This window comes from Thunnus albacares, chromosome 10 (genome assembly GCF_914725855.1).
Source record: "Thunnus albacares chromosome 10, fThuAlb1.1, whole genome shotgun sequence".
In the NCBI taxonomy this organism is placed as follows: domain Eukaryota; kingdom Metazoa; phylum Chordata; class Actinopteri; order Scombriformes; family Scombridae; genus Thunnus; species Thunnus albacares.
In genome coordinates, this window is record NC_058115.1 from 17,358,674 (window position 1) to 17,385,156 (window position 26,483).

Consider the following 26,483-nt stretch of genomic DNA (forward strand, 5'->3'; position numbering starts at 1 on the left):
GGACTGGCAACCAGGAACAAATAAGGCCACGCAATTGTGTGCCAAACTCAATAGGTGCTGGTGATTCACTGCCAATGTTCAATAAGGCTGCTGTCCTTTTATTGTTAAAGAGAGACTTGATGGGTTTTATGTCATGAATTGGATGTGCGTAATTATGCACCGGTAAAGTGATTACCCTGTATTTATTTATTTATTTGTTCTGTTCTCATCAAAGTACTTTCCATAATTAATAAAAGCTGTTAGGATGAATTATGAGTAAATGTTTTTCAGTGATTCCACATTATTTATTCTATAACTTGACATCAAACCAACACAGAATTAAATGTCTCCGAACGTCAAAGAAACAAACATGACTGCTCTGCATTTGGTTATGAGGTGTGAACAATTGCAAAGCTTTAAATTCGATAGAAAATTAATACATTTGTTCGTTTTGGTTTCTTCTTTTTTAAAAAAAAAAAAGTCTCAAATTTTTAAACAGCTGCTCATTAAATGCCACGGATGTCAGAAATATAAATGTGATTCCTGCACATTTGGTTATAAGACGTGGACCATCTGAAGGATTTAAATCAAAAGGATTATAAATTGAGACTGACACTTATTCCTTTTGGTTTCTCCTTTATAAAACGTCCCTGATAAATAGTCTTCAGGTTATAAAGCACTTCCTAATAGCTGCCAACCAGTTTTTCCCTCTGAAGTTATTATTATCGTACATTCCACATGTGTCAAATGATACAGACTGAAGAGGAGACAGCAAGAGGACAAATGATGCGCACTTTGTGTCTAGTCTGAAAAGTGGTAATGGGGCAGAAGCGTCAATCCATAAAACTCTAAGGTGAGTAAAAATGTTTTTCCCATCTGATATCATTTGTCACCAAAACGTATAAACCCGTTCATATTGCTTACATTTATGGAGATGAGCAGAACTCTGACAAATGACTGACAAAACACCATTTGGTTGAAACGATAAAATATTACATGTTCATCGCCAAACAGCTCAGATGAGCATTGGTCCTCAGTGATCCCTGGTGCGATTTTTTTTTTTTTTTTTTTTTTTTACATATGCTATCATAAATTTCCATGAAGTTGTCGCTTGCTGCTTAACTCTCCATTATAATGAATAAAAACGACAACATCAAATACTGACTCGCTTAGAATGCATGAAGATACCACGCTGATGCCCGTGGTTATGGGAAATCTTAGTTATTGTGCCAAATCGTGGGCCTACCCCCATTAACATTCAATCAGTCATCTCGGTGCCAGCCAATGAAAGGTGGAGAGAGATGGAGGAGGACGGAGCTGCTAGACGGAGCGTTTTGACGCGCTGAGAGGAGGACAGAGCGTCACATCTCTCCAAACGCCCAGCAAACTTTCACCACAGCCTGTTAGAGAGGACCCAGTCCTCCGAAAGAGGCCTGTTTGAGACAAGGACGCGCTGGGTTCTTGGGCAGACGTGTGGACAGCGATGGAGACATTACTGGCGTTGACTTTTGGAACAGTTTGACCCTGCTGTGAATCCTCCTCCCTGAAAAAAAACATCTTGTTCAGTTGTTTCCGTTCTTCTTTTGCGACAGAGCGACAGGGATGGAGCAAGCACCCAGCGCGCCGAGCCCTCCTCCCAAACCGGCCCATCACGAACCCATCAGCTTCGGCATCGACCAGATCCTGGGAGCCGGTACAGAGCCAGAAAACGGGCGCACGGCTGGAAGACAAAGCGGATCAGATTTAAGCAACGCGGACGGTTATTGTAGTTTAGGAAGCCCGACCGGGGCCAGCGCGCCCTCTTACACAGCGTTGTCTATCTCCCTCTCCGGTATAATGCCTCCGGTGGAGGCTTCAGGTTCATACGGGGAGAGCAGAAGTCTGGGCAGCCGGGGAGTGATTCGAGTCCCGGCCCACAGACCCATGACAGCCCCGGGACCCCCAGCCTCCGTCCAGAGCGCTGTTCCTGGGTTTGGAGGTCTATGCTTCCCGTGGATAGGAAACAGGTTCGCCAAGGACAGAATATCAGGTAGGCCAGCTGTTAGACTTAGTGGGTTCCCCTCATTAATATTCTATTAATGTTTAAACAAACACCTGTGCCAAATATTTGTTAAGACTATTAACAGTCAACTGAAATGTTTTTCACTTTAATTATTTAGAGGGAGCTTAAAGGAGAAAAGCACACATATAATACAAGTTATAAATGTTTTTTTAAATCATAAAATATACTATATTCATTATATAATGGTTTGTTTCTGTATTACTGACCTCACTCGTGTTTTATGCGTTGGATATTTTATTTCTAAATCATGTAGACTAGAGAAGCAAAACAAGAGTATTAATCATACAACTAATTTCATTAGTCTTTGTTTTAAACAACCAAACAATAACAGCATTGTCTAGTCATCATTCACTACTGTGGTGCAAATAAATCCAATGTATTAATAAGCTAAATTAAAAATACAAGACTGACTATTTTATAAGAATTATTGGGATATAAAATAGTTAACAACAACAACAACTATAACGAAAAGTAAAAACTACTGAATAAAATAAAGTGAAGACTGTAACATGTCTGGATTTAACAAAGGACATAAAACACTGTAAATTAGGCGGATTAAAGTTTTTTTTTAAGTTTTTGTCACAGACAGTTCTGCCTGTTTTATTGAAGATTAATAGAAGTCTTTAGACAAAGGCCTGTAATACAATATGTAAAGGAAAGATAAAGGCCTGCTGTTCTCTCTGTATTTAGTAGTTTGGAGATTATACATACTATAGACAAACTCCTCTCTCACAATAATCTTCAGCTCACATATCTTCACAGTCTAAATAAGGAATTGTTGTCAAACAGGGCAGATATCTGTGATGTATGGCCTTGAATTTCTACACAGAGTGTGTCACCTCTCAATCTCTTCTTCTTCTTCTTCTTCTTCTACTCACTGTGCGTCTCTCTCTGTGTGTTTCCTGCAGCGGCTCTGGTGCCGTTCGCTGTTACTCGGCGGATAGGACACCCGTACCAGAACCGGACACCTCCCAAACGGAAAAAGCCACGGACGTCCTTCTCAAGAGTTCAGATCTGCGAGCTGGAGAAACGTTTCCACCGGCAGAAATACCTGGCCAGCGCCGAGCGAGCAGCCCTGGCAAAGAGTCTGAAGATGACAGACGCACAGGTCAAAACCTGGTTCCAGAACCGCAGGACGAAGTGGAGGTTGTTATGAAAATTCATAGTCAAAGTCAAAGTTGTGTTGCACTTACGTTTATAACCATACTTCAGCACAGTTTACACTTTTAAACCCAGGCACTGCAGCCTTCCTGCACCACGCTTCACGCCAGTTTCCCACGTCCAATTTAAAAAAAAAAAAGTTTCCCCGTTTTGCAGATGACCCCATGCGTAATTTCCTGTTAAATAACCTCGTTGACAGGGAACAGAAATACTAGAGGATAAACAAAAATAAACAGCAACATATTCAACATTTTGGCTTGAATATAATTTTATTGCCTTTTTTTCCTCAGTAAAAAAAAATATTTTTAGGGATAAGCTCTACAATTTGTACAATTTTAACTCGCCTAAAACCGCTTTAAAGATCTCCAAAATGAAGTTATTACAAATAATTAAAACGAGTCAAAGACATTATTTTTATTTTGCAAATTGTTCACGCCTGACATGAATCTTTATACCTTTGCAGCGCTTTATAAAAATTATTTTATTTCTAATATAAAAAGTTATCACTGTAGTTTAATGCAGTTTATGGGGATTTTCAGTCACACTTAACTTTTTTTCACAGTTTTCTTAAAATTTTACACAATCCTACATTTTATTTATTTATTGATGTTTAATTTCTTCTCCTGTCTCTTGTCAGGAGACAGACAGCCGAGGAGAGGGAGGCGGAGCGTCAGCAGGCCAATCGCCTCATCCTGCAGCTGCAGCAGTCCGCCCTCCAGAAGTCCCTCAGCGAATCAGCGGTGTCTGATCCGCTGTGCGCCCATAACTCCTCCCTGTACGCCCTGCAGAACCTCCAACCCTGGGCCGAGGAAAGGGAATAGAGACCAGACACCACGCTGAAATCAATGAGCACCATCTATTATCCCTGGGAGGATAAATAAATTAAATTAGGCCCACATGAAGACAGTATCTTTGGGACTTACTTTGATCCATGCGATGGAGAAAAAAGGTTGGACAAGACAAACTGAAGAATGGGTCACAGCAGTTTTTGGGTGGATGGTTGTGAAACTGGACCTGAAAAGATGGTGAGTGATGTCTGTCTTGAAGCAGAAACAGAACTTTCTCGGACTACATTTTCACAACTCTGTGGGCTACTTGGAAACTTGTCAAATCCAAAAAAAAACAAAAAAAAACAAGAGCTGAACAGAGGTTGTCACTGAAATATCTTGTCACCCTGTGATTGTCTTCTTATCTGCTTGTACTCATTGTGTTTATTACAATAAAAGGGAGTGAAGAATTAACTCCATAGTCCTGAAGGAGGCAGTTAATTCTCCACCGTAAGACATGATAGAGCGTTTTGTGGAGGAGTTTTCTCTCAATGCAACTATTCCCTTATTCTGAAACAGATAAACTAAGGAGAGGCCTACACTCTAACACTCATAAGACAGAGAACTCATGTCAAAATGTGTTTTTAATGAATCTCTTGCTCTCTTAAATCAAAACACAAAAAAATGTCTTCACAAAAAAGCAGATTGAGAGAAATGTTCTAATCATTCTGGTGCTTAAACCTTCTTCAGATCTAATTTATAAATTCGCACCACCACAATCACCTGTACATATCCAGGTGTGGTGCACCACCTTAGCCCCAAAAGAAAAAATGATGCCCAAAGTGTTACATTATGAAAAAAAAGCTATTGTAAGCAGTAATAAAGGGAAAACAGATGTTAGGATTAGTGGGTTGAGAAGCGAAGAAAATATGAAAGAGGCTGTAAGTTGGGTAATAAAGGGAGTGATGCATGTTCAGTAATGGTGGTGAGGTTTTTTCATATGCACATTATTAAGCTTTATTTGTGGGCCATGTTGGAATGGAGGCACAGATGTACAACTCCTTTTTTGTACTTTCATTGTATAGCTGTGTAAATAATAGTATAAACCGTTCTTGTGACCCCTTTTTCTCATGCTTTCTATGATGCACCATAAACATTTTCTTTAAAGGTTTTAACACATTATAATTATAAGAAAGAGAAGTTGTGGAGCGACAAGGTAAAAAAAAAGGAAAAAAAAGCAGACGATTCATTTTGTTTCTTGAAAAGTTTAATGATAAATATAATGATTTTATACAATATTTCAATACACACATTATTTCATTCTGACAGTTTTAAGCTGTGTGTCTGTATGCCTGTCTGTCTGTTCATCTGTCAGTCTGTCTGGATGTATGTCTGGGTACATCTGAGACGAGCCGCAGCACATCTCAGCAAAGAATATAATCACACTATTGGTAGCACAGTGAGAGGGCATGACAGTAAATCATATTTAAATCTGTATTATTATTTTTTTTTTTTTGCCTTGCTCAATCTTCAAAACGATGGCTCTTGTTTGAAACATGGCTTCCATTCCTTCAGGAATCAGTGAAAAGGTCTTTACTCTCATCTTCCCTCATATTCTCTCATCTTTGTCTTCCCTCTACTCTTTCTCCACCGTCCCTCCTTCCACAGCTCCCACTTTTCTGTCTCTCCCTCACAGTGAAAGGTTGGTAGTTCTGAGTTTTATTAAACAGACAAGAGTTGAAGACAAAACTCTCCTCTCTAGCAGAGACACGGTCAGTTCACCTAGTTGTAATGTCCACAAGATGAAGCTACAGTACATGCTTGAATAAAAGACATTTTAATATTCAGGCAAACAGAAACTTAACATCAGGACACTACACACATACACATACACACACACACAGACATCCCTGTGTCGCTCTGCATTTATATGCCAGTAAACCTCTAAATGTTCTCTTTTATTAACAAGCCATCAGTTCAAGTGTACAATGAGCGTCAAGGTACTAGAATTACAGTTATATCCAATCTGACAGATAGATAGACAGACAGACAGACAGATAGGACCAGAAACACACAGACAGACAGTGAGTAGAAGCCACAAATACGACAGTTAAATATCTACAATTTGTGTTGTTACAACATTGAAACACTGACTGACACCACTGGAACACACGCACACACACACACGCACACACAGGAGGAGTTAAGAGGGCGTTTTTGTCGCAAGCTTGTCACAAGATGTAAGACTATCGCACGCTCAGCTCTGTGTCTGAATTTACTAGACTTCTGAAAACAAGTTGAGGTGGCGTTGTGAGATGATACACCCACACCTGTCCTCCAAAATAAATCCACATAGCAGGATGTTCAGTATATCTCCACCACTTTTTAATGGCACATAAATATACTGTGCACCTCTTTCTCGCATGCTTTACACTATTGCTCGTGTTCAATGCACTGACACAGAAAATTTGTGATGGGAACAGTTATTATTTAAGCCATTAATGCACCAAGTATGCATTTGGTTGATCTCACTGCTAAGCTGCTTTTAGGGAGACCTGCTTGATAATGTGGTTCAATTTACATATTTCAGAAAGGTATTCGACCAATTGTGAGAGGATCACTATTTACACAGTGGGGTAAAATGCACACTGTCCCGAGGCGACTTAAAATAACGAACAGCAACAAACGAGGGAGATGGAGGTAAATGGTTACAGAAAGGTCGAATGAAGGTGACGGGTTGAGTCTGATTTTCCAAAAACCAGTGATGGTTTGTCACCATGGATTTGTTACAGCGAAACACCTTCCATACAGTTTTGTGACAGTCTGTCAAACCCAAAGTGCTTGTTTCCCTTCATCTGCAGGGTGTGTTCTCTGCAGGTTCACCTCCCTCTCCTTCTCCTCCTTCTCTTTTTTTCTTTGTTCTTTTCTCCTCTCCCGGTCTGTGCTTTCGTCCGTTGCACCGCATTTCCCTCTTCTTTGTTGTCTAGATGACGTTTTCAAACAGCTGTAGAGACCTCATGATGTTTTCATCCTGTGCCAAGTGAGAAGAAGAATGAGAAGCTGATTGTGACAAGAAAGTCAACCAACAATCACCATTTAATTCAGTTTACTGGCCATTAGGGGGCAGTAAAAGCTTGTAAAATGAGGACAATGTTATGTAGAGCGTAATCTCTCAGCAGACAAACATACTGAAATAAAAACATTTCTGTGGCAGCAAAGACCATAATTAATAGCCAATGTAGTGAGACTTGCAAAGGAGGAAGATAAACAATTGCCTTTCATAAACAGTAAGCAAAACTGTTTAACTTTTTGTGCAAAAAGCCACACAGCAGATATTCTGACTTGTCAAATACCTCTTATCTATTCAGTTGTACCAGTGAGTCATGACAGTGTGACAGTGAGCCAGCATGTGAAATACCAGGAACCTGAAACTGAAGCAGCTAAATGGAAATCAGCCATCGTTTATTTCATTATTCACACGTGTGATATTCCTGCTGTGACATATCAAAATGTCTTCCATGAAAAGAGCCTATAGCAAAGTCAGAGAGATACTCAGGATTATACAAGAGAGAGGGAGGGGGCAAAACAAGAGAGTACCTCTTGACAAGAAAGGATGAATTCATCAAGAGTGACAACCCCGTCTCTGTTTTTGTCCATTTTCTGTGGAGAGAAACACACATGGGGTCATGCTATTTGTCTAAGGTGTGTCAGGGAAGATACAAAGACATAAAGATACAAATGCAACCCACAAAGCTCAATAGCCCATTCAGTGAAATCATCATCCTTTGGGCAGCTTGTTTGTTTCTTTGTCATCAGAGATCACCTGCTGCTCATCAATGTGTCCGGGACCATTTTTTATAAACATTTATTTAACCAGGAAAACTTTGTTGAGATTAAAAAATCTCTTTTTCAAGAGTACAACAAGTACAGACATAAAACAAATAACACAAAACACGTCTCAAAGTACATCACAATGTCAGACTGAAACATCAAATCATGAACAAAATCTCCAATACAGTCATATTAAATATTACATCCTGAAGACAATTCAGGTCTTGATCCCAAGATGTATCTTCTTGGATTTCTTTGCTAAGTTTGGGTTTATTTAAGTTTTGAGATTGTTTATTTGTTTTTAAAAAAAATAATACACACAAACCACAAGATAAAAATCAATGTGCAAGGAGAGGAAAAAAGCCCTGTTGTTTAAATAAAAGAGTCAGATGTCTTTACCTGAAAAAAGGCATCCACATGCTGTTTGGGTGCGTCAGTTTTCAAGACAGGGTACGTGTACTTCCCCATCATGTCATATATCGCTCTGACGATGTCTGTCATCTCCTGTTAAAACCGCAAACGGAGAGACACACAAATACAAAACATCAAATGTGAAGATTAACATCACCACAGATGTAAAATATAATTGCAAAGTTAGACGTGTACACACACAAAAACACACCTCTTTGTTGATGTATCCGTCTCTGTTGATATCATAGAGGTTGAAGGTCCACTGGAGTTTCTCAGTGATGGAGCCTCTCAGCAGGATGGACAGAGCTGTTACAAAGTCCTGATGGAGACAAAATGACACTATGAAAAGCTGAAAATAATTGGTAAACAGAACAAGAATATGTTTTTGGAAATGAATTAAGCAAACCTCAAACTTTATGGAGCCTGAATGTGCTGTGTCAAAGGCATTAAACAGGTAGTGTGCGTAGGTGCTGGCATCTGCAGGAGAGGAAGAAAACGTTTTGTCCACACACTGCGTAGAAAACAATACGGAGACTGAGACAACACAGCAAACAACAAGAACACACACTCTTTACCTCCATGTGGGAAGAACTGGGAGTATATTTGCTTGAAAGTTTCCTCATTTACAATGCCACTCGGACACTCCTGGAAAGAGAGATGGAGATAAAAAAAGACAAAGTGGGGAGGGGGGTATGTACAGTATATAACAGAACAGAGTCCACCCCTGGTCAATAACACTAAAATGGTTAATAATTACAAATCCTGTCAATTTAATACAGGCTTATTTGTTTTTGGACAAAACCCGAGAAGAATTTAGCCAATTGATAAAAAAAAACAGAATGTTTGACTAATTAAACTAACGAAAGGTCCATATTTAAGAACAAACTGCAACAAAAGTCAGCACACCCTTCATTAGTGAGACTCCATTCTTTTATTTCTCAATATTTTTTATGTACATCTTTATTTCTGATGACAGATTTGATTCTCCTGGGCATGAATCATACTAGTCTTGCACAAATCTGTGAAAAGATGTTCTGTCTTTCTTCACAGATGATTGTTTTCAGCTGTTCTTTGCTGGAGGGATTTTGTTGCTCTACCTTCCGCTTTAAAACACCTTAAATGTGTTCTATTGAATTCCAGTCAGGGGACATACTTGTTCAGCTCATATTTTTCACTTTTTTCTAATTTAAAAACTCTTGTGTGATTTTTTCGGTATGTTTGGAATCATTGTCATGTTGGAAAATTCCTCTCCTGCCAACCCTCTTGAGACTGATAGTCATCTTTTCATTCAGTATTTGGGTATACAAACTTGCATTCATAGTGCCATCTATAAATGTCATCTCTCCTACACCTTTTGCACTCATGCAGCCCCATATTAGCACACTCCCACCTCCATGTTTCACAGTCGGCACTACGCAGTCACTATGGTAGTCCTGGCCAGGTCTACACCAAACATGCTGAACCCCTTCTGATCCAAACACATTTATTTTGGTTTCATCTGAATGTGCCGCCAGTATTAATTAGGTTTCTTTTCATGTGCTTTGACAAAGTTTGATCTCGCTTGAGGCTGATTCATGCAATGTCCTTCGCTTCACTGTCTGAGCAGTCACTGAAACACCATTTCCACAGATAATCCTTGTGCTGAGTTAGAAGCACTTGCTCATCTGTTTTTCAACGCAAGGTTGCCTAAATGGCAAATTGTGCGTCATTTTTCGAGGACAGCCGCCGCATCTTCTGCAACTGTGTTTTGGCTTCTGTTCAGTAGCCTACTGATGATCTTGTACTCCCATCTTTATTTAGGTTCATAATTTGGTGTCTTACTTGTTCAGCCAATTCCTTACCATATGGACCCATGTTGCATAAGACACAACCCAGGCAAAAAGTGTTGTGAAAGTTGTGGTGTTCATAGGTTCACAAGTCTTGTTTGGAAGTCACAAGTGTAATATTTTTTGTTTGAGTGCTCACAGGTGTACTCACTTTTGTTTGTTTGTTTTTGTTTGTTTTTAATTATAAATAAGATCAAATACTCTACACTCCATCCTAAAAATACTACAATTATTGTAATATGATACAATGTTGAATAATTTAACATTTTAGTGATATTGCTCAGTTTTGTTATATACTGTAAATTAGACAGACCAACCCCACTGACAGGGTTTTAAATTACTTAAATTTACATTCTAATCAATACTTTCCGTGCAGAGAGAGACAAACTGATAATGGAGCCTCGCTGTAGTTCAGGCAGGCACAAAAGTCAGTTTATAGTCACATGTCACATACAACCTCCACTGACCTGCCTCTCTCCTATCTCACATCTGGCACTCATTCAGTTTGCAGTGTGTTGTGTCCTTGCTTGTTTAACTCCGTCCATCTCCCCAGCCTCCTCCTACATTCGCATTTAGTTGTTTGTGTTGCCGAATGTTTCTTTTAATGTGTTCATGTTCATCAAATGTTGTATATTTCAGGCTCTGAGGGGGGGGGGGGGGGTTGATCTTAGGGAAAGTCTCTGTCAAGCTTGCTCAGATTTATTTCAGAGCATCACATAAACAGAGTCACACTGCCAAACTGAAACAGTTAAAATCTTAATGCAAATGTCTGAACTGAGCTTTTTTCTACACCAGGCTGTTAATAAGTCAAACTGTGGACAGCTCTTGGTAATTAAGTTTCATAAACTGGCCAGAAGATAACAGGTGACTAATAAAATAAAGCCAGTCTTATGCCTGTAATTCAAAGTATATTCAACAAATGAGATTTTTCAAAAACATTGTACAGTATGTTTAACGGCATTTAAGTCCATTCTCAATTCAAATCTTCTATTTTCATTACCCACTCTGTATTTACTCAGTTTAGAGACAAAAGGGGCTTTTATTAGGAAGTGCTACTTCATAGTTTAACAAGAAATCTGATGAATTTATGACAAAGATCATGTCTGATCCTCCACATTCATCTTAACTTAGTCATCTCTGTGTATTGGAGGGACTACAGGTCTAAGCTGAGTAACTGCACTGAACTGTCTTGTAAAAATGTTGTATTCACTAATGAATACCAAAAAAAAAAAATTAACTTAATTGAAGTGCATTCAATCTGATAGCAAAGTTTTATGAAACTATAAACATCATCCTCACCATCATCATCATCACTTCCAAGCATCACTGTAGTGAACACCCAGCTCCATCTGCATTTCATTTTAAAAATGCAGAAATCTCAAAAGCACATAAGCACTGGAGCAAACTATCTACAGTACTGACTGACACATCACCTCATGAGGAAGAGGAGGGCAAGTCTAGCAAAAGTGAAGTGCACTTGAACAGTGTCTTACATTCTTGAAGCCCCGGTAGAGCACTTGGAGCTCTCTTTTGCTGAAGTTAGTCTGAGCTTCTAGCTGGTCAAGGCCCTCCGGCCGATGACACACCATGGTCATTTCCAGGTCATCATCAGCTTTGTCTGAAGGGACAAACACACGGAGAGAAACAGAGCAAAGTTATTTAAGATAACTCACACAGTCATACAAAATGCAAACATAGCGAGAGAGCAAAAGAAAGGAATAACAGAAGTAGTGTAGAAAAGGGAGAAGTGGATATATAATCGAGTCTGAAATGAATTGAGATCTTTCTGAAAAAGGTGGAAAAGATACAAACTGTAACAAAAAAAAGAGAAGGAGGAGAGGATGAGAGATGGAGGTGCAGAGAGGTAGAGGTCAGTCTCACAGCTCCATGTTCCTCCTCTCACCGGCCCTATCATTAACAACTCATTACTCTCCTCGCTGGAGGGGAGGGGAGAGAGGACAAACCATTCACTCTGAGACAACACACACACACACACACACACACACACACACACACACACACACACACACAGTGCCTATAGGTGAACATAACAGTATAAGACACTCCACCCACCTCTTTCTCCCAGACACTCATCTACACATTTGCACGAGCACACAGTAGTAATAAAAAGTAATAAAAAAACAGTAATAAAAAAATCTGAATATGATATAGTGGTCATAATGTGCTGTAGTAAAACGCAGGATGAAAAAAAACTGGTGGTTAAGTAATAAGACGTTATGTTTTATGAGGGCTATTTCAGAATAATGTCAGTCTGATTTTCCATCACTGACCTGTAGTTTGTTTGCCAGGCAGTACTTTAAGGAGGGCCAAAGAGTTAACCTCCTTTCCTGCCTCATTATAGATAATTAAAACATCCGAGAGGGTGATGGATAAATGCATTTCTATAATAAATACATCTAACTTATATGGGTGTGAAGCTACAATGCTAGTTTCTAAGGCACTGCATAAAAAAGCTTGATGGTCCATGTGAGTACATTTCGACATGGTGCTTCAATCTAGATTTCTGCCTGTGTGAACCTCTAATTATCAGTAGGGGCTGATTAATGTGCTGCTGCATGGTGATTGAGTACAATTTCCTCTGTACTTTTAACACTAATATGCAAATGAGTGTCTGATTTACAGCTGCTTCTTACAAAAGTCTTCATCGGTATACTAGTTATTCCACTGTCAATGGAGAATTTAGAGGTTTGAAAGGGTGCAGGTACAAGTCATAGTGTACAGTACAGATGAGATGGGTGAGCCAAAACATTTTTTAGGCCCCTGCTCTTCTGTAATTGAGTGTCACACTGTTCAAGGTTCACTCTGTCCTTGGCTATCCAGATTCTGAAACATCAACAGTCTTGAAATAGAAACATTTTTATCTGCGTAGTCCATTAGTACCTCGTAAAGCTTCACTACACCAATATATTTTATATTCCCCCCTTCAGTTCGATTCGCCCAATGAATCAGGAGTACAGGGGCAGCATTTTTACAGTGCCAGGCAAAGACAACTTCATCTTAGTGCTAAATTAAACCTCAGTCAACAGTGTATCACTTTTTTAGATTCAGTATGCAGTGTTCCCATTTAATACATCAGCAGACATTACTTAGATCCATCCACAGAAATGTTGCCATAGTTTAAGAGTCAAAAGTGGGATTTTTAATTCAAATGTCAATTACAGTATGATCCATAACTAAACTTGTCTCCCAAATGCAGCACTGTTGGTAAGAGTTTCATATCTCATTGCATGTTGATGTAATTATATTATAAAACAAAATACAACTCTTCTTCTATTGTATTAAGCCACATAAGATACAATCATTTATGATGTTAACCCACAAGAGCTTATTACCTTAGGGTCTGGTAATTAATTACATCATAGGAACATCATTACGTTATGAATTTGTATTATGTTACGAGTTGCTTTGCAGTCTCGACATAGCACATCTTCCCTTCCTGACCAGTGTAACACGCACAAACACACACAAAAACACACTATTCTCACACACAGACTCACTAGCAGGCAGTTCGCTGTTTTTCAGTGTCACTTAGGGTGGAGCTCCGGGTATGTTGTAAAATCACCCACATATATCAAAACACATGTATTCTTATTCAAATGCACATAAAACACAGGTCCTCACACACAAGCACTCGTTTTAATGTATTTGGTTGTATATTTTTATTCTCACTGTGTACATGGTTCATGCACCTATAGTGTCAGAGAACCTGGTCTTCCTCTGAAAGGCTTCACTGAGACTCTATGGTCCATATTATAATGCTGATAGCAGGGACACAGTCACCGTCACACTCCCATACGTACATTTAAAACTGACAGGGCGCAGGATGTCCCATTTCACAATACAATGAACAGTTATGCCTCTTAAAAAAATAAAAAATGACATCAGTCATTTGTATCTTGAAGCTGTATATATGAGCAGCAGCAGCATGTGCTTGTCATAAAGCATCTGACAGGGCTGCATTATAAAGATCCTCTGATATAAAACACAGAATGCACCAAATGTACAAACATTATGGAACAAAAACATTGGTTTGTGAGGTATGTGTCTGGACTCGTGGGAAGTCAAGTTTGAAATTGTTTTCTACACTTTCGCTCAGTAAATTTAACTTATAGAGTGAAAACTGAACTCAGGATCATAGGGTCAAGTTTTCAGCTGCAGCTCACCTAATAGACAGGAAGCAGATATTTTCTATGCTTTTTATGTGAATTTAGCTTTTTAAATTTTGCATAAAATATGATTTAGTAATTCTACTTTCATTGTTAAGTTGAGATATATAGACTACTGAATATGCATGCAAAAGAGCACAAAAAAGTGCAATTTTGCAATTAAAAATTATTATATGCAGGTATCTATACACACTAGAGCTACTAATAAAATAGTTGATCGACAGAAAACTAATTGGCAGCTATTTTGATAATCGATTAAATGCTTTGAGTCATTCTTAAAGAAAAAATGCTAAATTATCTGGTTCCAGCTACTTAAATGTGAATATTTTTCAGGTTTCTTTACTCCTCTAAGATAGCAAACTGTATATCTTTGGGTGATGGACTGTAGGTCGGGACAAAACAGGACATTGTAGGTTGCATCTTGGGCTTTAGGAAACAGTGATTGAAGGTTTTCACCATTTTCTGTCATTCTATAAATCAAACAACTAATCGATTCATCAAGAAAATAATCATTAGTTGCAGCCCTAATACATCCATGTACAGACTTACATTAAAAACTGCAGATGTGTGAATTTTTGGATCCAGATATCCAGGAAAGGCAGAGCAGACATAAGAGCACATAGGCAAAACCACTTATTTTCACTGAGTTTAAAATGATGACACTCTTATCCATTATCACTAGTTACATATTGAATTGACAGACAAATGTACGGGACTGTGACAGATTTAGAAAATCAAAAGCAGCAGAGAAAACAGACCCTTTCCTAACACCTTTTCAGAAAGTCTTATGAGCCATTACGGCAATAGTACAAAAATCATTTCTGGGAATGTGAGAGTGCATGTCTCACATATGCTGAACAATTGAACAGTCTGCAGCGTCTAACAGATAATATTTGTTCACTGTTTGTATATTTATGTATTTTTTTGAGACAGGTGTACCATTGCTGGCTAGGTTAGGGCTGGATTACAGCGATAGTAGTCGTAGTACTGACTCACCCTCCACAGCGATGACTCCCAGTAGGTGCAGCATTTTGACGGCCCCACAGCACATCAGAATGATGGCTATAGTTTGTAAGCTGTTCTCACTCTGCCCCTGTTTTTCCATTTTGATGACTTCTCGTAGTTTATCTTGAAGCGTCTTTTCAACTTTTATTCCTTTACTCTTTTTTCTTTTTTAATTTTCTATTACACTTCTAGCATGTAGAAATATTCAAGATCAATACATGTATTCTTAACTTTTAAGCTTTTTCACCATGTACAACTAGATTCTGACTACAGCTGACTATTGTTTCTCTATACGTCTCACTCTCATGGCCATAAACTTTCTGTTCATCCTGCTTTCTCCTGGAGTGAGATAAGCACTCACCTGCCTCTCTCTTTATCTCTGTCTTTTTATTCCCTCGTCTCTCTGGTCCCTGGGGCATCTCCCTCTCTTCTCCTGACCTTAGCTCCATCCCAGTAACTCTCTCTCTCTCTCTCTCTCTCTCTCTCTCTCTCTCTCTCTCTCTCCCTCTGCCCCACCTCCCCTCTCTGTTTCAGTCACTGTGTCCTTCACTCTTTTGGAACAGGGCTGTAACTTGAGGGTCCAACCTGAGCACACTGTAACAATGAAAAACTCACCTTCTGCTGGATGACCATATGTGTGTTTGTTTTGTGACTGTGTGTGTGTGTGAGTGTGTGAGAGTGAGCAGATCGGAGCTTGATAAATTGGCCCCATTAAGACACACATTCATCTCCGAACAACAGAAGGCTTAATTAACCACAAAGTGACTCTTCTAATTAAAACATGCATGAGTCCTTTCATATGACTTACTCTACCATATAAACAGCACTTCATTGAAATCAGTAATTACGAAAAGATCCACTGAGACAAAATGACCCATCCTAATGTGCACTGTTAACTGTATATCGATCTAATATTGCAGCGCATCTGACTGAGAAGAGTAGAAGACACTACATAACTTGCTATAACCTCTAAATACCAGCAGAGGGCAGCAGAAACTAACACAGAGAACACTAGTGTGTGTGTGTGTGTGTGTGTGTGTGTGTGTGTGTGTGTCAAACCTCCTAATGAAGATTCATTGTACATTTCATATGTGTTATTTCAGATTTGGCAGATATGTTTAGCCATGACGCGCTTTGAAAATCAGAACAGTCTTCCTCTGTTCTGATTAAAAAAAAATGTGTTATGCTCTTCCAATACAGCATGCATGATATGATAAACACATTCAAAATAACATTAAACAACAGCAAACTAGCAAACAAGAAATATTTTCTCTAGTATCTGTTTACTGTGACCAGCTGGCTTTCATTTATAGTCTTAACGTGAATCTGAAAAGGAGCAGCGATTGCCTGATGAGCTGAAGTGTAGCCACTGACTTGCAGACTGCAGGGGGCTCTGCTGCATCAAGAGATTCCCCACAGAGTTGTTAATTGAAAGTTTGCTTTATTTACAGATGTGCAATTAAAGCAGCGGTGGTGGGTAAAATTGAATTTTGTGGGGAGAGTGGCATTTATTTTAATTTGCTAGACATTTAAAAGATGCTGGGTAGAGTAAACATCACTTGAACATCAGAATGATTAAATGCATTTGTGTTTGTTCAAGTAATCAACATTCAGCCGTCTCTTGCTGTGACAAATCAGCAGCGGTTCTGTCATGAGATGATACACAGGAATACTGTGATGCACAATATGATGTACAAAGTACAGTGAACAAGGAAGCTTCCTGTTGATCCTGATACTAACATACACAGATATTATACAAATAAAGAAGGACAGTGTTCCAAAATATTAAAAGAAAACCATCAAAGACAACTGTGATGCAGGTTATGTATCAGTTTGTACTATATAATATTTCTTATTTAGAGAGAACATTTAAAACAAATGTTAACCAAAATGTTTTGAAGGAATTTAAAATACAATCAAATATCAAAATGAAAATAAATAGGTATATTTTAATCATTGCTTTTATCAATAAAGGGACTCAAATGCAGTTTCAATAAGGATGAGTTTAAGACGGGATTTAAAAACGGTGAAATATGGGGGAAAGATCTGACAGCATTGGGTTTACTGTTCCACAGTCTGTGAGCAGCAGTGGAGAATGTTAAAGCAGAGTTATTCTGCTATCAAAGAGATTGAACATTGCCTGCTGTTGCTAACTGGGAATTTACCACACATGAAACATGTCACATGAATTGTGTATGTGAAAATCCCTATATATGAAAATTTCACATATTTTCGGATTTTCAGATACTTTACATGTGAAAAGTAACACATTACACATGAAAACCTCACATTCTCATGTAATATCACATGTGACAAATATTTTACACGTGATGAGTTCACATACAGTACATTTCACATGGAAAATATCGTATTTCATATTGAAAAACATGTACCTTTTTTGTTATCCACTGTGTTATCAGCTAGGGCTACAACTAATAATTATTTTCATTATTGATTAATGTGTCGATTTTTTATTTTCTCAATCAATCATTTTGTCTATAAAACATCAGAAAGTAACAAAAAACGCTGATTACAATGTCATAGAGCGCAAGGTGATATCTTCAGAGTCCAATAAACAATCCAGATCCCCCAAATATTCAATCTACTATATTATAAGATAAAGAAAAGTGTTGTATTCCCAGCAAATGTTTGGCATTTTTGCTTTAACAGTAACAGTTAATACTTAAACAGTAATATAAACAATCAATAATTTATCAGAATACAGTAGCTGCCAGTTTATTTTCTTTCCATGTCTAACTGACTAATCGATTAATCACTGCAGCTCAGGTATCAGCAGATACTCAATATTAAATCAGGCCATCTCTACTTTTAACTGAGTTCTTAGACTTTCCAAATGTTGATAACAGTCACTACTAAGTGAAGCCATTACTGAACCCGACCCACTGAGCCTCTTGTCTGTGTCTGTTAGTCCTGTTCAGTAATCCACTCACGGATATCTAGTAGTGGAAGCTGCAACAAGAAATAATTTGGATCTGATGGTAAAATGTTAGAGAGGTGTGAGATTGAACACATGTATTTGTAAGTAATGTTCTGTCTGCAAGATCTTGCGATTCAGGAAACTACCTTTAAAAAGCAACACTTATACTTCATGTCTTGTAAAACTTACAATTGAAATTTTTTTTATTGCTAACAGGTGAGATCTGGAAACCTGCATGATTCATGTTCTAAAACTGAATCTGCAAATTTAGCAGGCCAGGTAAACCTATATAAACCCAACCTAGAAAGCCCCCTCGAGAGCTTCACTTCCATCTGTCACACAAGCTATTATAAGCCGCAGAGTTTGACAGTGACCAAAAGCCTGAACCCTTTTCTTTCTGAGCTTGTTTGGAGTATTAAACGGTGCCCTGAACTGTCAGCAAAGAAATACTGCCTGTCACTCTCTCCAGCCAGCACTCTGCCACAAAAAATACCTCTTACATCAATACGCACACAACTTTCCTCCAGCCCAGAGGCAGGATTTAGCTCCTGGCTTCCTTCTAACTACCTCTGGCTCAAGTATTTAATATTAGCCTCTCATATCTCCATCTCTTCCTTTCTTCTATTTGCCCACTGAATCCCCTCTTTCTCCTCCACTCCTTATCTCTCTCACTCTGCCAAACTCTCCTCTCACTCTGCCACTCTATCTCCATGCCACGCTCTCTCTTTCCTTCTCGTACTGTGTCCTGTAATCCTTGCCAGAGAGTGTGTGTCATTTGCATAATCTGAATTAGCCTAATCTGCCGTCCTGGCGGCGACGGAGAGGGCTCGCTCTCACCAGCCTCTGTAATGGTGGAGAGCTCTCTCCAAGAAAGTAGCAGCAGCTCCTCCGGCCACGGCCTCCGAGGAGATACAGAGAAGGTATGGATGCAGGAAGCATCTTAAAAGTATATTTTCAGCAGCAACAGTCCTATTTACGCCATGTGAAAGCTGCACATGTAATCGCGTTCCACGGCGTGAGTTCAAGCTCTCATTCTGAGATGCATTTCAAAAGTCAAGCCAGTGGACGCAGGGCCAATCCCCGACTGGCCTTTGGGTGGTTCACTGCGAGTCCAATGACTCGCTCCGGTTGACACACAAACACAAATGCATGGATATGCAGAGAGCCACTCGCATCCAGCCACACACCATCAAACAAGACAAGCACAAACACATTATTTCAAGGGTCATAGATAGACGAAATATTAAAGCACCCGTGTGCATAAAACAATATACACCCCCATGCTTGTGTACTGACACATGCACACACACACACACAACTGTTTGCTTGCTAATCCTCAGCCCGTGAAGGAGGACTGAAGTGCTGGGGGATGTTTGCAACGTTGTGAAAGACACACACATACACACACACAGATATCCACATAATGTCCCTTCCTCACATATTACTGTGCCACTGGTGATTATATTTTGGAAGAGTGAGACAAAAACAGCTCATTTACGCACACGTAGTACCATGCCAATATTGATTTTTTGAGTAAATACATGTCTAGACTCACACAGATACACAAACACACAAGAAACACACACACACTGCTGGATGCCAAGAGGGAGGAGAATGATGAGATGACTTAATAAGCACTCATACCAGCTAATGGGAGCATGGGTGATGGAGAAAGGGAGTAAATGAGTGAAAGAATGGAGTCATAAAAGAGAGAGGAGAGGAGAGGTATTGAGATGAGGGTGCCAGGGGGAGATTGTGGTGGTGGAGTGTGAGAGTATGTGAGGGGGAAAATTAGAAGAAAGTAAGATAAAGAGAAGCATGTGTAGAGAAGGAGCGGGAGGGGGGAAAAAAAGGTTGAGACAACGAGGAGAGGAGAAGAGCGGAGAAGAGATGTGGAACAGTGAGAAAAACTTGAAGAAAAGGGTTGAGAGATGGGGAGGAAGCATAAAACAAAAAAAAGAAAGCAAGATAAGAGAAGGAGCAAGGGAGTGACAGAAGAAGAGAAGCGAGAGGGAGAAGATTGAGACAACATTGCTGCAAGGGAATACGCGAGCAAGGCAGAGAGGGGGAAGAAAATAAAATGCCAGGGGAAAATTTAGCTAGAGAGAGGCCACCACAACACATGAAGAAGAAAATAGCTGGACAAAATTTAGAAAACAGGTAGAAGAAAACTCCCAACAAAGAGAGTCTGTCAGAAAAACACAGGTCCACTTGACAGAAATTAAAGCAAGTTGAGAGAACAACAAGCAGCACTGACAGTGCATACAAGCAAATATTCAGGCAGGTGCAAGACACAAACATGGCAGGGCTTCTTTTTTTTTTTTCTTCAGTGATGAGCTTGTGCTCAGAGGATCAATCATGTAGGAATCTAATCTCACAATATTACAGTGCTCTCTCTCTCTTTCTCTCTCTCTCTCTCTCTCTTTCTCAGTGTTGCTGTCAGTATCCCGATCCCGGATAACAAGTTATCTACTGTGCCACGGAATAGGCGGCTGCACACATACAAGCCCTGCTGCACTAATCCTGCATAACATGTTGCAGCACACAACCACAACACAATACCAGAATTACAAACGCCCCCCCACCCCCCTCCCTCCCTCTCTTCCAACCCCAAAATAGCTCAACATCTCATTCTTTCATGCTTTGCAGGGCATTTTGCGGGGAAAAAAAAAAAAAATCTTGATTTCATTAACAGGAAGAGTCAGATTTCACACTGTTTTTCCACAATCTGTGTGCATCTACAGCCACCTCATTATTCAAAATAGCAACAAATTTACACCCTGCCTTTTTAACACCTGTGGAGGGGGGTGGGGTTTGGGGGGTGTTTGTTTAAGCTTGTAGCTTATTCAAAAGATGAAACCAGCCATATGCACTCACTTGGAAAAAAATGTCCTGTATGGTCTAATTTGCAGTGAGAAAAAAAAAAAAAACGATAATAACCTGCCTCAACAAATAAGTTTAAATGACTGCACACAATTAATAGAGGGTATTTTCATTCTGGCACTGATCTGCTGCTCAGTGTGCACGCTCATTGGAGCAGCCAGTCTGGATTTGTTAGATTTATATAAATGGGGTACACAGGATTTTATTAGAATGAGTAATGAGAGAGTAAAACATCTCTCACGGGCAACAGGTCTTCATAAAACATTTCCCTCCTCACTTCATCTGCATATTTGCATCTGTCACCACCTCGATCTCTTTCACGTGGCCTTGACTTACTTAGGAATACCCCAATCTCATCAAACACCCCCCCCAACCCTCCACCTTCCAACCCCCACCCGCCCCAAAACTGACATCTTTTGTTGCCATGGCTACCGTGCTTCCAAGGTAACAGCAAGACGGAAAAGCGGTGTGTGAGCGGAGTGACAAATACCTTCGACATGTGTGTGTTTACCAGCGTCGATGCCCACGTCTGTGTACACACACACACACACGCACACACACAGCCAGCTAGCCAGACAGACAGACATACACCTATTGAGGCACGTACACACACAAAAACGCACGCACTCTCACTCACAGTCTCTTACTTTCCTCCCTCGGTTTGCTCAGACAGAAAAGATAAGCTCAACAACAATCACATGAGTACACACACACACACACACACACACACACACACACATAGATACACACACAGCCAGACAGACAGACAGACAGATATACACCTATTAAATCATGAACACACACACACACACACACAGAGTCTCCTACTTTCCTCCCTCGGTTTGCTCTGACAAAAAAGATAAGCTCAAAAATCACATGGGTATACACACATGTGCGCACACATATACACACACACACACACACACACAGTCACACAAAAACTTTGTTGTAGAATAAAAAGATAGAAGGCTACTCCTTTGGGAACACCTGTTGGTCTATTGCTCTCTCTCCCTCTGGTTCTCTCTCTCTCTCTCACACACACATACTCACATACACACAGGCTATAAACTATATGCCTTCTTTCTTTCACTGCATCTTAACTGAAATACCAGCAGTTATTAATCTTAACTCCGCAGCCTGTGTACGTGTGCTGTATATTTACTTGTGTGAGTGTGTAAGATGCAACAAAAACACACTATTAAAAGTTTCATCGCCCTTATTTGTGCATGCATATTGTGTTTCTGTGTGTGTGAGGGTATGCATGTCCATGCATATGTTTGTGAGTGTGTATGTGTGTGTATGTGTGTGTGTGTGCATGTGTTTATGCTTGTATGTGTGTTAATCCCCTCACCCCTGGACGGCCTCCTCTGCTTGGTCTGCATGGTCAGCGTACCCACCACAGCCCCCATGTTTGTCGTCGTCGTCGTGGAAACAAGCGCGTCTGTGTGCTGAAATCTGTATCTCTTCGTCACGTGTTTGGACGGCTAGAACGCACACACACACACACACACACACTCCCCTCGCCCTCTCTCCTCTCCTCCTCTCTCAATGGCTGCTCTCGGCAGAAACCCTCTTTCTATCATCCCTCCTTTCATGCTTTCTCACTCCATCTCACAGCGCTCCTCCTCTCTTTCTCTCTCTCTCTCTCCTCTTTTCTTCCCACACTCTCCCACTCTCTATCTCCCTCCCTCCCATTCCCTTGTTTTTCATTGGGGGTTGTAGTCTCCCCCTCTTTCTCTTCCTCCCTCCCACCTTTACAGCAAGCCAAGAGGCTGAGCAGAGCATCAGTGATTCACTATGAAATCGCCAGGATGTTGATTCACTAAATTATAAATTAATATGAGTGTACGCATTGATTTGTAGACGATATCACACTGTGAATCACTCTGGAAAAAAAACACATCAAACATGCCCTGTTAGATTTCTCAGCTAAATGCATCTGTTATTCCTCAGACTGGAGACAAGTATGCAAATACATGAAAGCTCAAATAGAGTAAAAATGAATTATGGAGTAAAGGGAAACATATGCACATGACAAAAATTAGGAGCAGCCCCGTGTATCACCTCCATTTTCCTCACTCATGCCTCAACATCTCGGTTTGTTCATGAAAAGGCCACTTTAATCCATCAACACTTCCATTCACTCCATCCATCATTCTTGTTCATCCATCCATAATACACCCACATACACACTAACAGGAGGAGGAGGAGGAGGAGGAGGAGGGGGGGACGGATCAAGGGACGGAGAGAGTGTGTGGTGGCAGATTGGCTCCCAGGGCAGGAAGGAAGGAAGAGAGAGAGACGGGCAGGCAGTAAGAGAGCAGAAAGGAGGCAGAAGGCTTAAACTCAAGGATGTAAGGAGTGGGAGAGATTAAAAGCAGGAAGAGGCAAGGGATATAGAAAGAATTAGATATTTAAAAGGGTAGAAATAGCGGGATCAAGACAAGTGTCAGATAATAATGCAGGAGTGTGTGCTCTTGCCTGCAAGAGCTGCACACACACCCAGATGAAATTACATTTTAATTACAGCCTGATCAATGCAAACAAGGTATAAGGTCTTACATAATGAAAGCACCGAGGACACAAATTGGGAGACAGCTACAGATGAGAAACAACGCTGTGTGTGCTGGTCTTGTGTACATACAAAACATATATTTCAAAGATGCAGATAGCTCCAAACACTGCATACAGATAGCCTATTGACATTCAACAGGGACTCGCTGGATCCACTCATCACGGACCCACTAGCCTGCAGACATGACCAAAGAGGATCCGACATGTAAAAATGTCATTGTCAGCCGCAGTTTGCTTCAAGGATGAGAACATTTTTGAAGCTCCTCTTTCTGCCACAAAATGGGGGAAAAAAATAATGTTTAATAGAGTTGCAATTGCTTATGTCAGGTTTTACAGCCAAGTTTTCAGCAGTCGATTTGAAGAATAGACACATTGCCCTTTTCTATCAAGCCAGCCGCGCATAATAATGCTTCTGCAAATGTGGCAACTGCTCCAAATATGGGGTACTTTTTGTGTGCTTATGGTGAATAATGAACGAGGTATGATTGTTAGAAGCCATATGGGACGATTTAGCTGGAAAGATTTAGTTTTGGTCAGTAAAAAAAAATCTGCAATCTGCTTCTGTGTAAAAAAAATGTGCTCATGAATGCTCGGATGTTTTTGTTTTTTTTCTCACAACAGTGAGAGAGACAGAATGGACAGCAGTGGGGAGTATCGCTATCACCCTGCCTACACACACAGGAGCACACATATGTACGGTACACACATACATATGCACACACACGCACACACCGGGAGCAGAAAGAATGGTTGATCATAGGAGGAGGTCTCTGTGGACTCTAGTGGCATCCAAACAGCATGCAACACTGTGACATGACCACACACACACACACGCGCACTGCGCTTCCTCTCTGCTTACTCTGCTATATAACACAGTGCATGTATTATGCCTATAGGAATTTACAAGCTATCAAAGTGATTTCTCCCTATCTGTGCTGCCCTCTACTTCATCTTTAGCCTTAAACTATATCTATCCATCTCTCTCCACCCCCTTACCTATGAATTTGTCTCCAAGCATACAGCCTATGCCAACGCGCCTTTATCAAGCTATCTCTCCCTATAAATCTCTGCACACATATCAGCCTATAGTGTTTCTCTCGTTTCAAACACCGTTCCCGGCTCATTCCAATCTCAAATCTCCATCCCTCTTTCTGTCCCTTCAGTCTCTGACAGGCCAGTTTCCACACACTGACAGAAATGTTTCTCCTTCAAGTAATCAGTCTGTAGAGCAGAGCAAGAGGTTGGAGTGTGTGTGTGTACAATACTGTTGCCGAATTGCCTGGTGTTTCCTTGCAGGCATGTGAGTGAATGGCTACAGACTGTTTTACAAGACTCTTGTCACACTTTTAAGGAAAGAGTTGATAAGAGACAGAGGAGGAAAAATCAGGAGGGAGGTAGGATGGCAGAGCATAAAGAGAAAGGGGGAAAAGTAGGGGAGATGGGAGCATTTTTGGCGATGAAAAAAAAGGAGAAAAAGTGGAAGGAGGACATCAGGAAAGCTTCCAGCGGGAGATTAGAGTGCGATGCAGAGAGAGAAAGAAATGGGTAACAAGAGCCAGGAGAGTGGGCGAGTGGCATCGCAGGAAAGAAAAGGCAGAGGAGAGAGCAAGTAGGACATGCAAACATTACATTTCCAGAGAAGAGGGCGGAAGAACAAAGGGAAAGAGGGAAAAAAAATGGAGGAGTAAGCATGAGAGAGAATGAAACTCTAAAAGATCTTGATTAAGATTAAAACGCTGGGCGAGAAAGCTTTAGAAAATCAGCTCAGCTCTTCAAAGCAGCACATTCAGACCAACGTCAGTGCTAACCTGCAGGCCTACAACATGAAAACTCATCCTATGAAATGAAGTGTCCATCCTAACAGTTATAGATTATGGATGTATCATGTTGCTGTATGAAACTGTGTCGTCGGGCTTCGCAATTACTCATCAGGGGCAGCGACGCTTTGGAAGAACATGTCTATTAGGAAAATCAATACTAATATCTACTGCTGTCCAAATGACTTCTCACACAGACGCTTCTCTGTATCTTTATTAGTGGACGCACGCTGAGCTTCTGGCCAGCTCTCATCACTATGAAAAAAGGGAATAATTAAAGGAGGCTCCGCTATTGATCTCTCATCATCTAAGGAGAGGGGGAAAAGAGAAAGAGGGATAGAGAGATGGGGTATGGATAAAGGGAGAAAATGAGAAATAGTGATGTAGATGAGCAAGAGAGGAGGAAGAGAAGCGGGGCAGAAATGTGGAGCGAGAGAAGGCTGGAGATAAAGTTTGAATGGGATATAGAGAGTGATTAAAGAGAGAATCAATGAGAAAGACTAAAGAGAGACAGAGAGAAATACTGAGCCAAGGCAATAGAGATGTCATTCTCTTCAACAGGGTCTCTGCTTGGCCATTATTCTCATAGCTAACTAGACTGACATGGGAATAATGCCTTAGTAAACACACACACACAGTGGCAGGGGAAGGAGCAGCAGGGTGATATTCTTCCTGATTGAATAGGTCGTTTAAGTGTTTTTTTTTTTTTCTGGAAGATCGAATGAGGAACAGAATGAACAGCAGCTGACCGTCTGTTAGATGTGTTGCTCCTGCAGGGGCTGGTTGACATCCAATATTATTTGGTTGTCTCAGACATTGATACAGACATTGACCCACAACTGTACAGCTGATACAATTAGTCAATTAATCCACTAGTCAATCTAAAGGAAATTAATAGTTGACTATTTTGATAATCAATTATTAATTTTAAACATTTTTTAAAGGGGACGTATCATGCACATTTCCAGGTCTATATTTATATTCTGGGGCTCTACCGGGAATCTTTGCATGATTTACAGTTCAAGAAATTCCTTATTTATCT

The 26,483-nt window shown here is 40.2% G+C and overlaps 2 protein-coding genes across 4 annotated transcripts in view; one reads left to right on the top strand and one right to left on the bottom strand.

The window, feature by feature from the left end:
* Positions 1-470: 470 nt before the first annotated feature.
* Positions 471-4,292, top strand: LOC122990092 (T-cell leukemia homeobox protein 3-like). Its single transcript, XM_044363207.1, has 3 exons — positions 471-2,008; positions 2,950-3,187; positions 3,840-4,292. The coding sequence occupies exons 1-3, from the start codon at positions 1,582-1,584 to the stop codon at positions 4,021-4,023; spliced, it is 849 nt and encodes a 282-aa protein (XP_044219142.1). The 5' UTR covers positions 471-1,581; the 3' UTR covers positions 4,024-4,292.
* A 1,162-nt stretch (positions 4,293-5,454) lies between these two features.
* LOC122991076 (Kv channel-interacting protein 1) overlaps positions 5,455-26,483 on the bottom strand; it is a 46,532-nt gene continuing 25,503 nt past the window's right edge. For 2 of the 3 annotated variants that reach the window (XM_044364692.1, XM_044364695.1), the window contains 7 exons: positions 11,531-11,655; positions 8,787-8,856; positions 8,618-8,688; positions 8,423-8,530; positions 8,200-8,304; positions 7,567-7,629; positions 5,455-7,000 (listed from right to left, as the gene is read on the bottom strand). In XM_044364692.1, the coding sequence (XP_044220627.1) occupies positions 6,953-7,000; positions 7,567-7,629; positions 8,200-8,304; positions 8,423-8,530; positions 8,618-8,688; positions 8,787-8,856; positions 11,531-11,655 (590 nt within the window). In that variant the 3' untranslated portion in view covers positions 5,455-6,952. Of the gene's footprint in view, positions 7,001-7,566; positions 7,630-8,199; positions 8,305-8,422; positions 8,531-8,617; positions 8,689-8,786; positions 8,857-11,530; positions 11,656-22,401; positions 22,660-26,483 lie in introns of those variants that run through there. The other variant, XM_044364693.1, reaches the window with a different exon arrangement.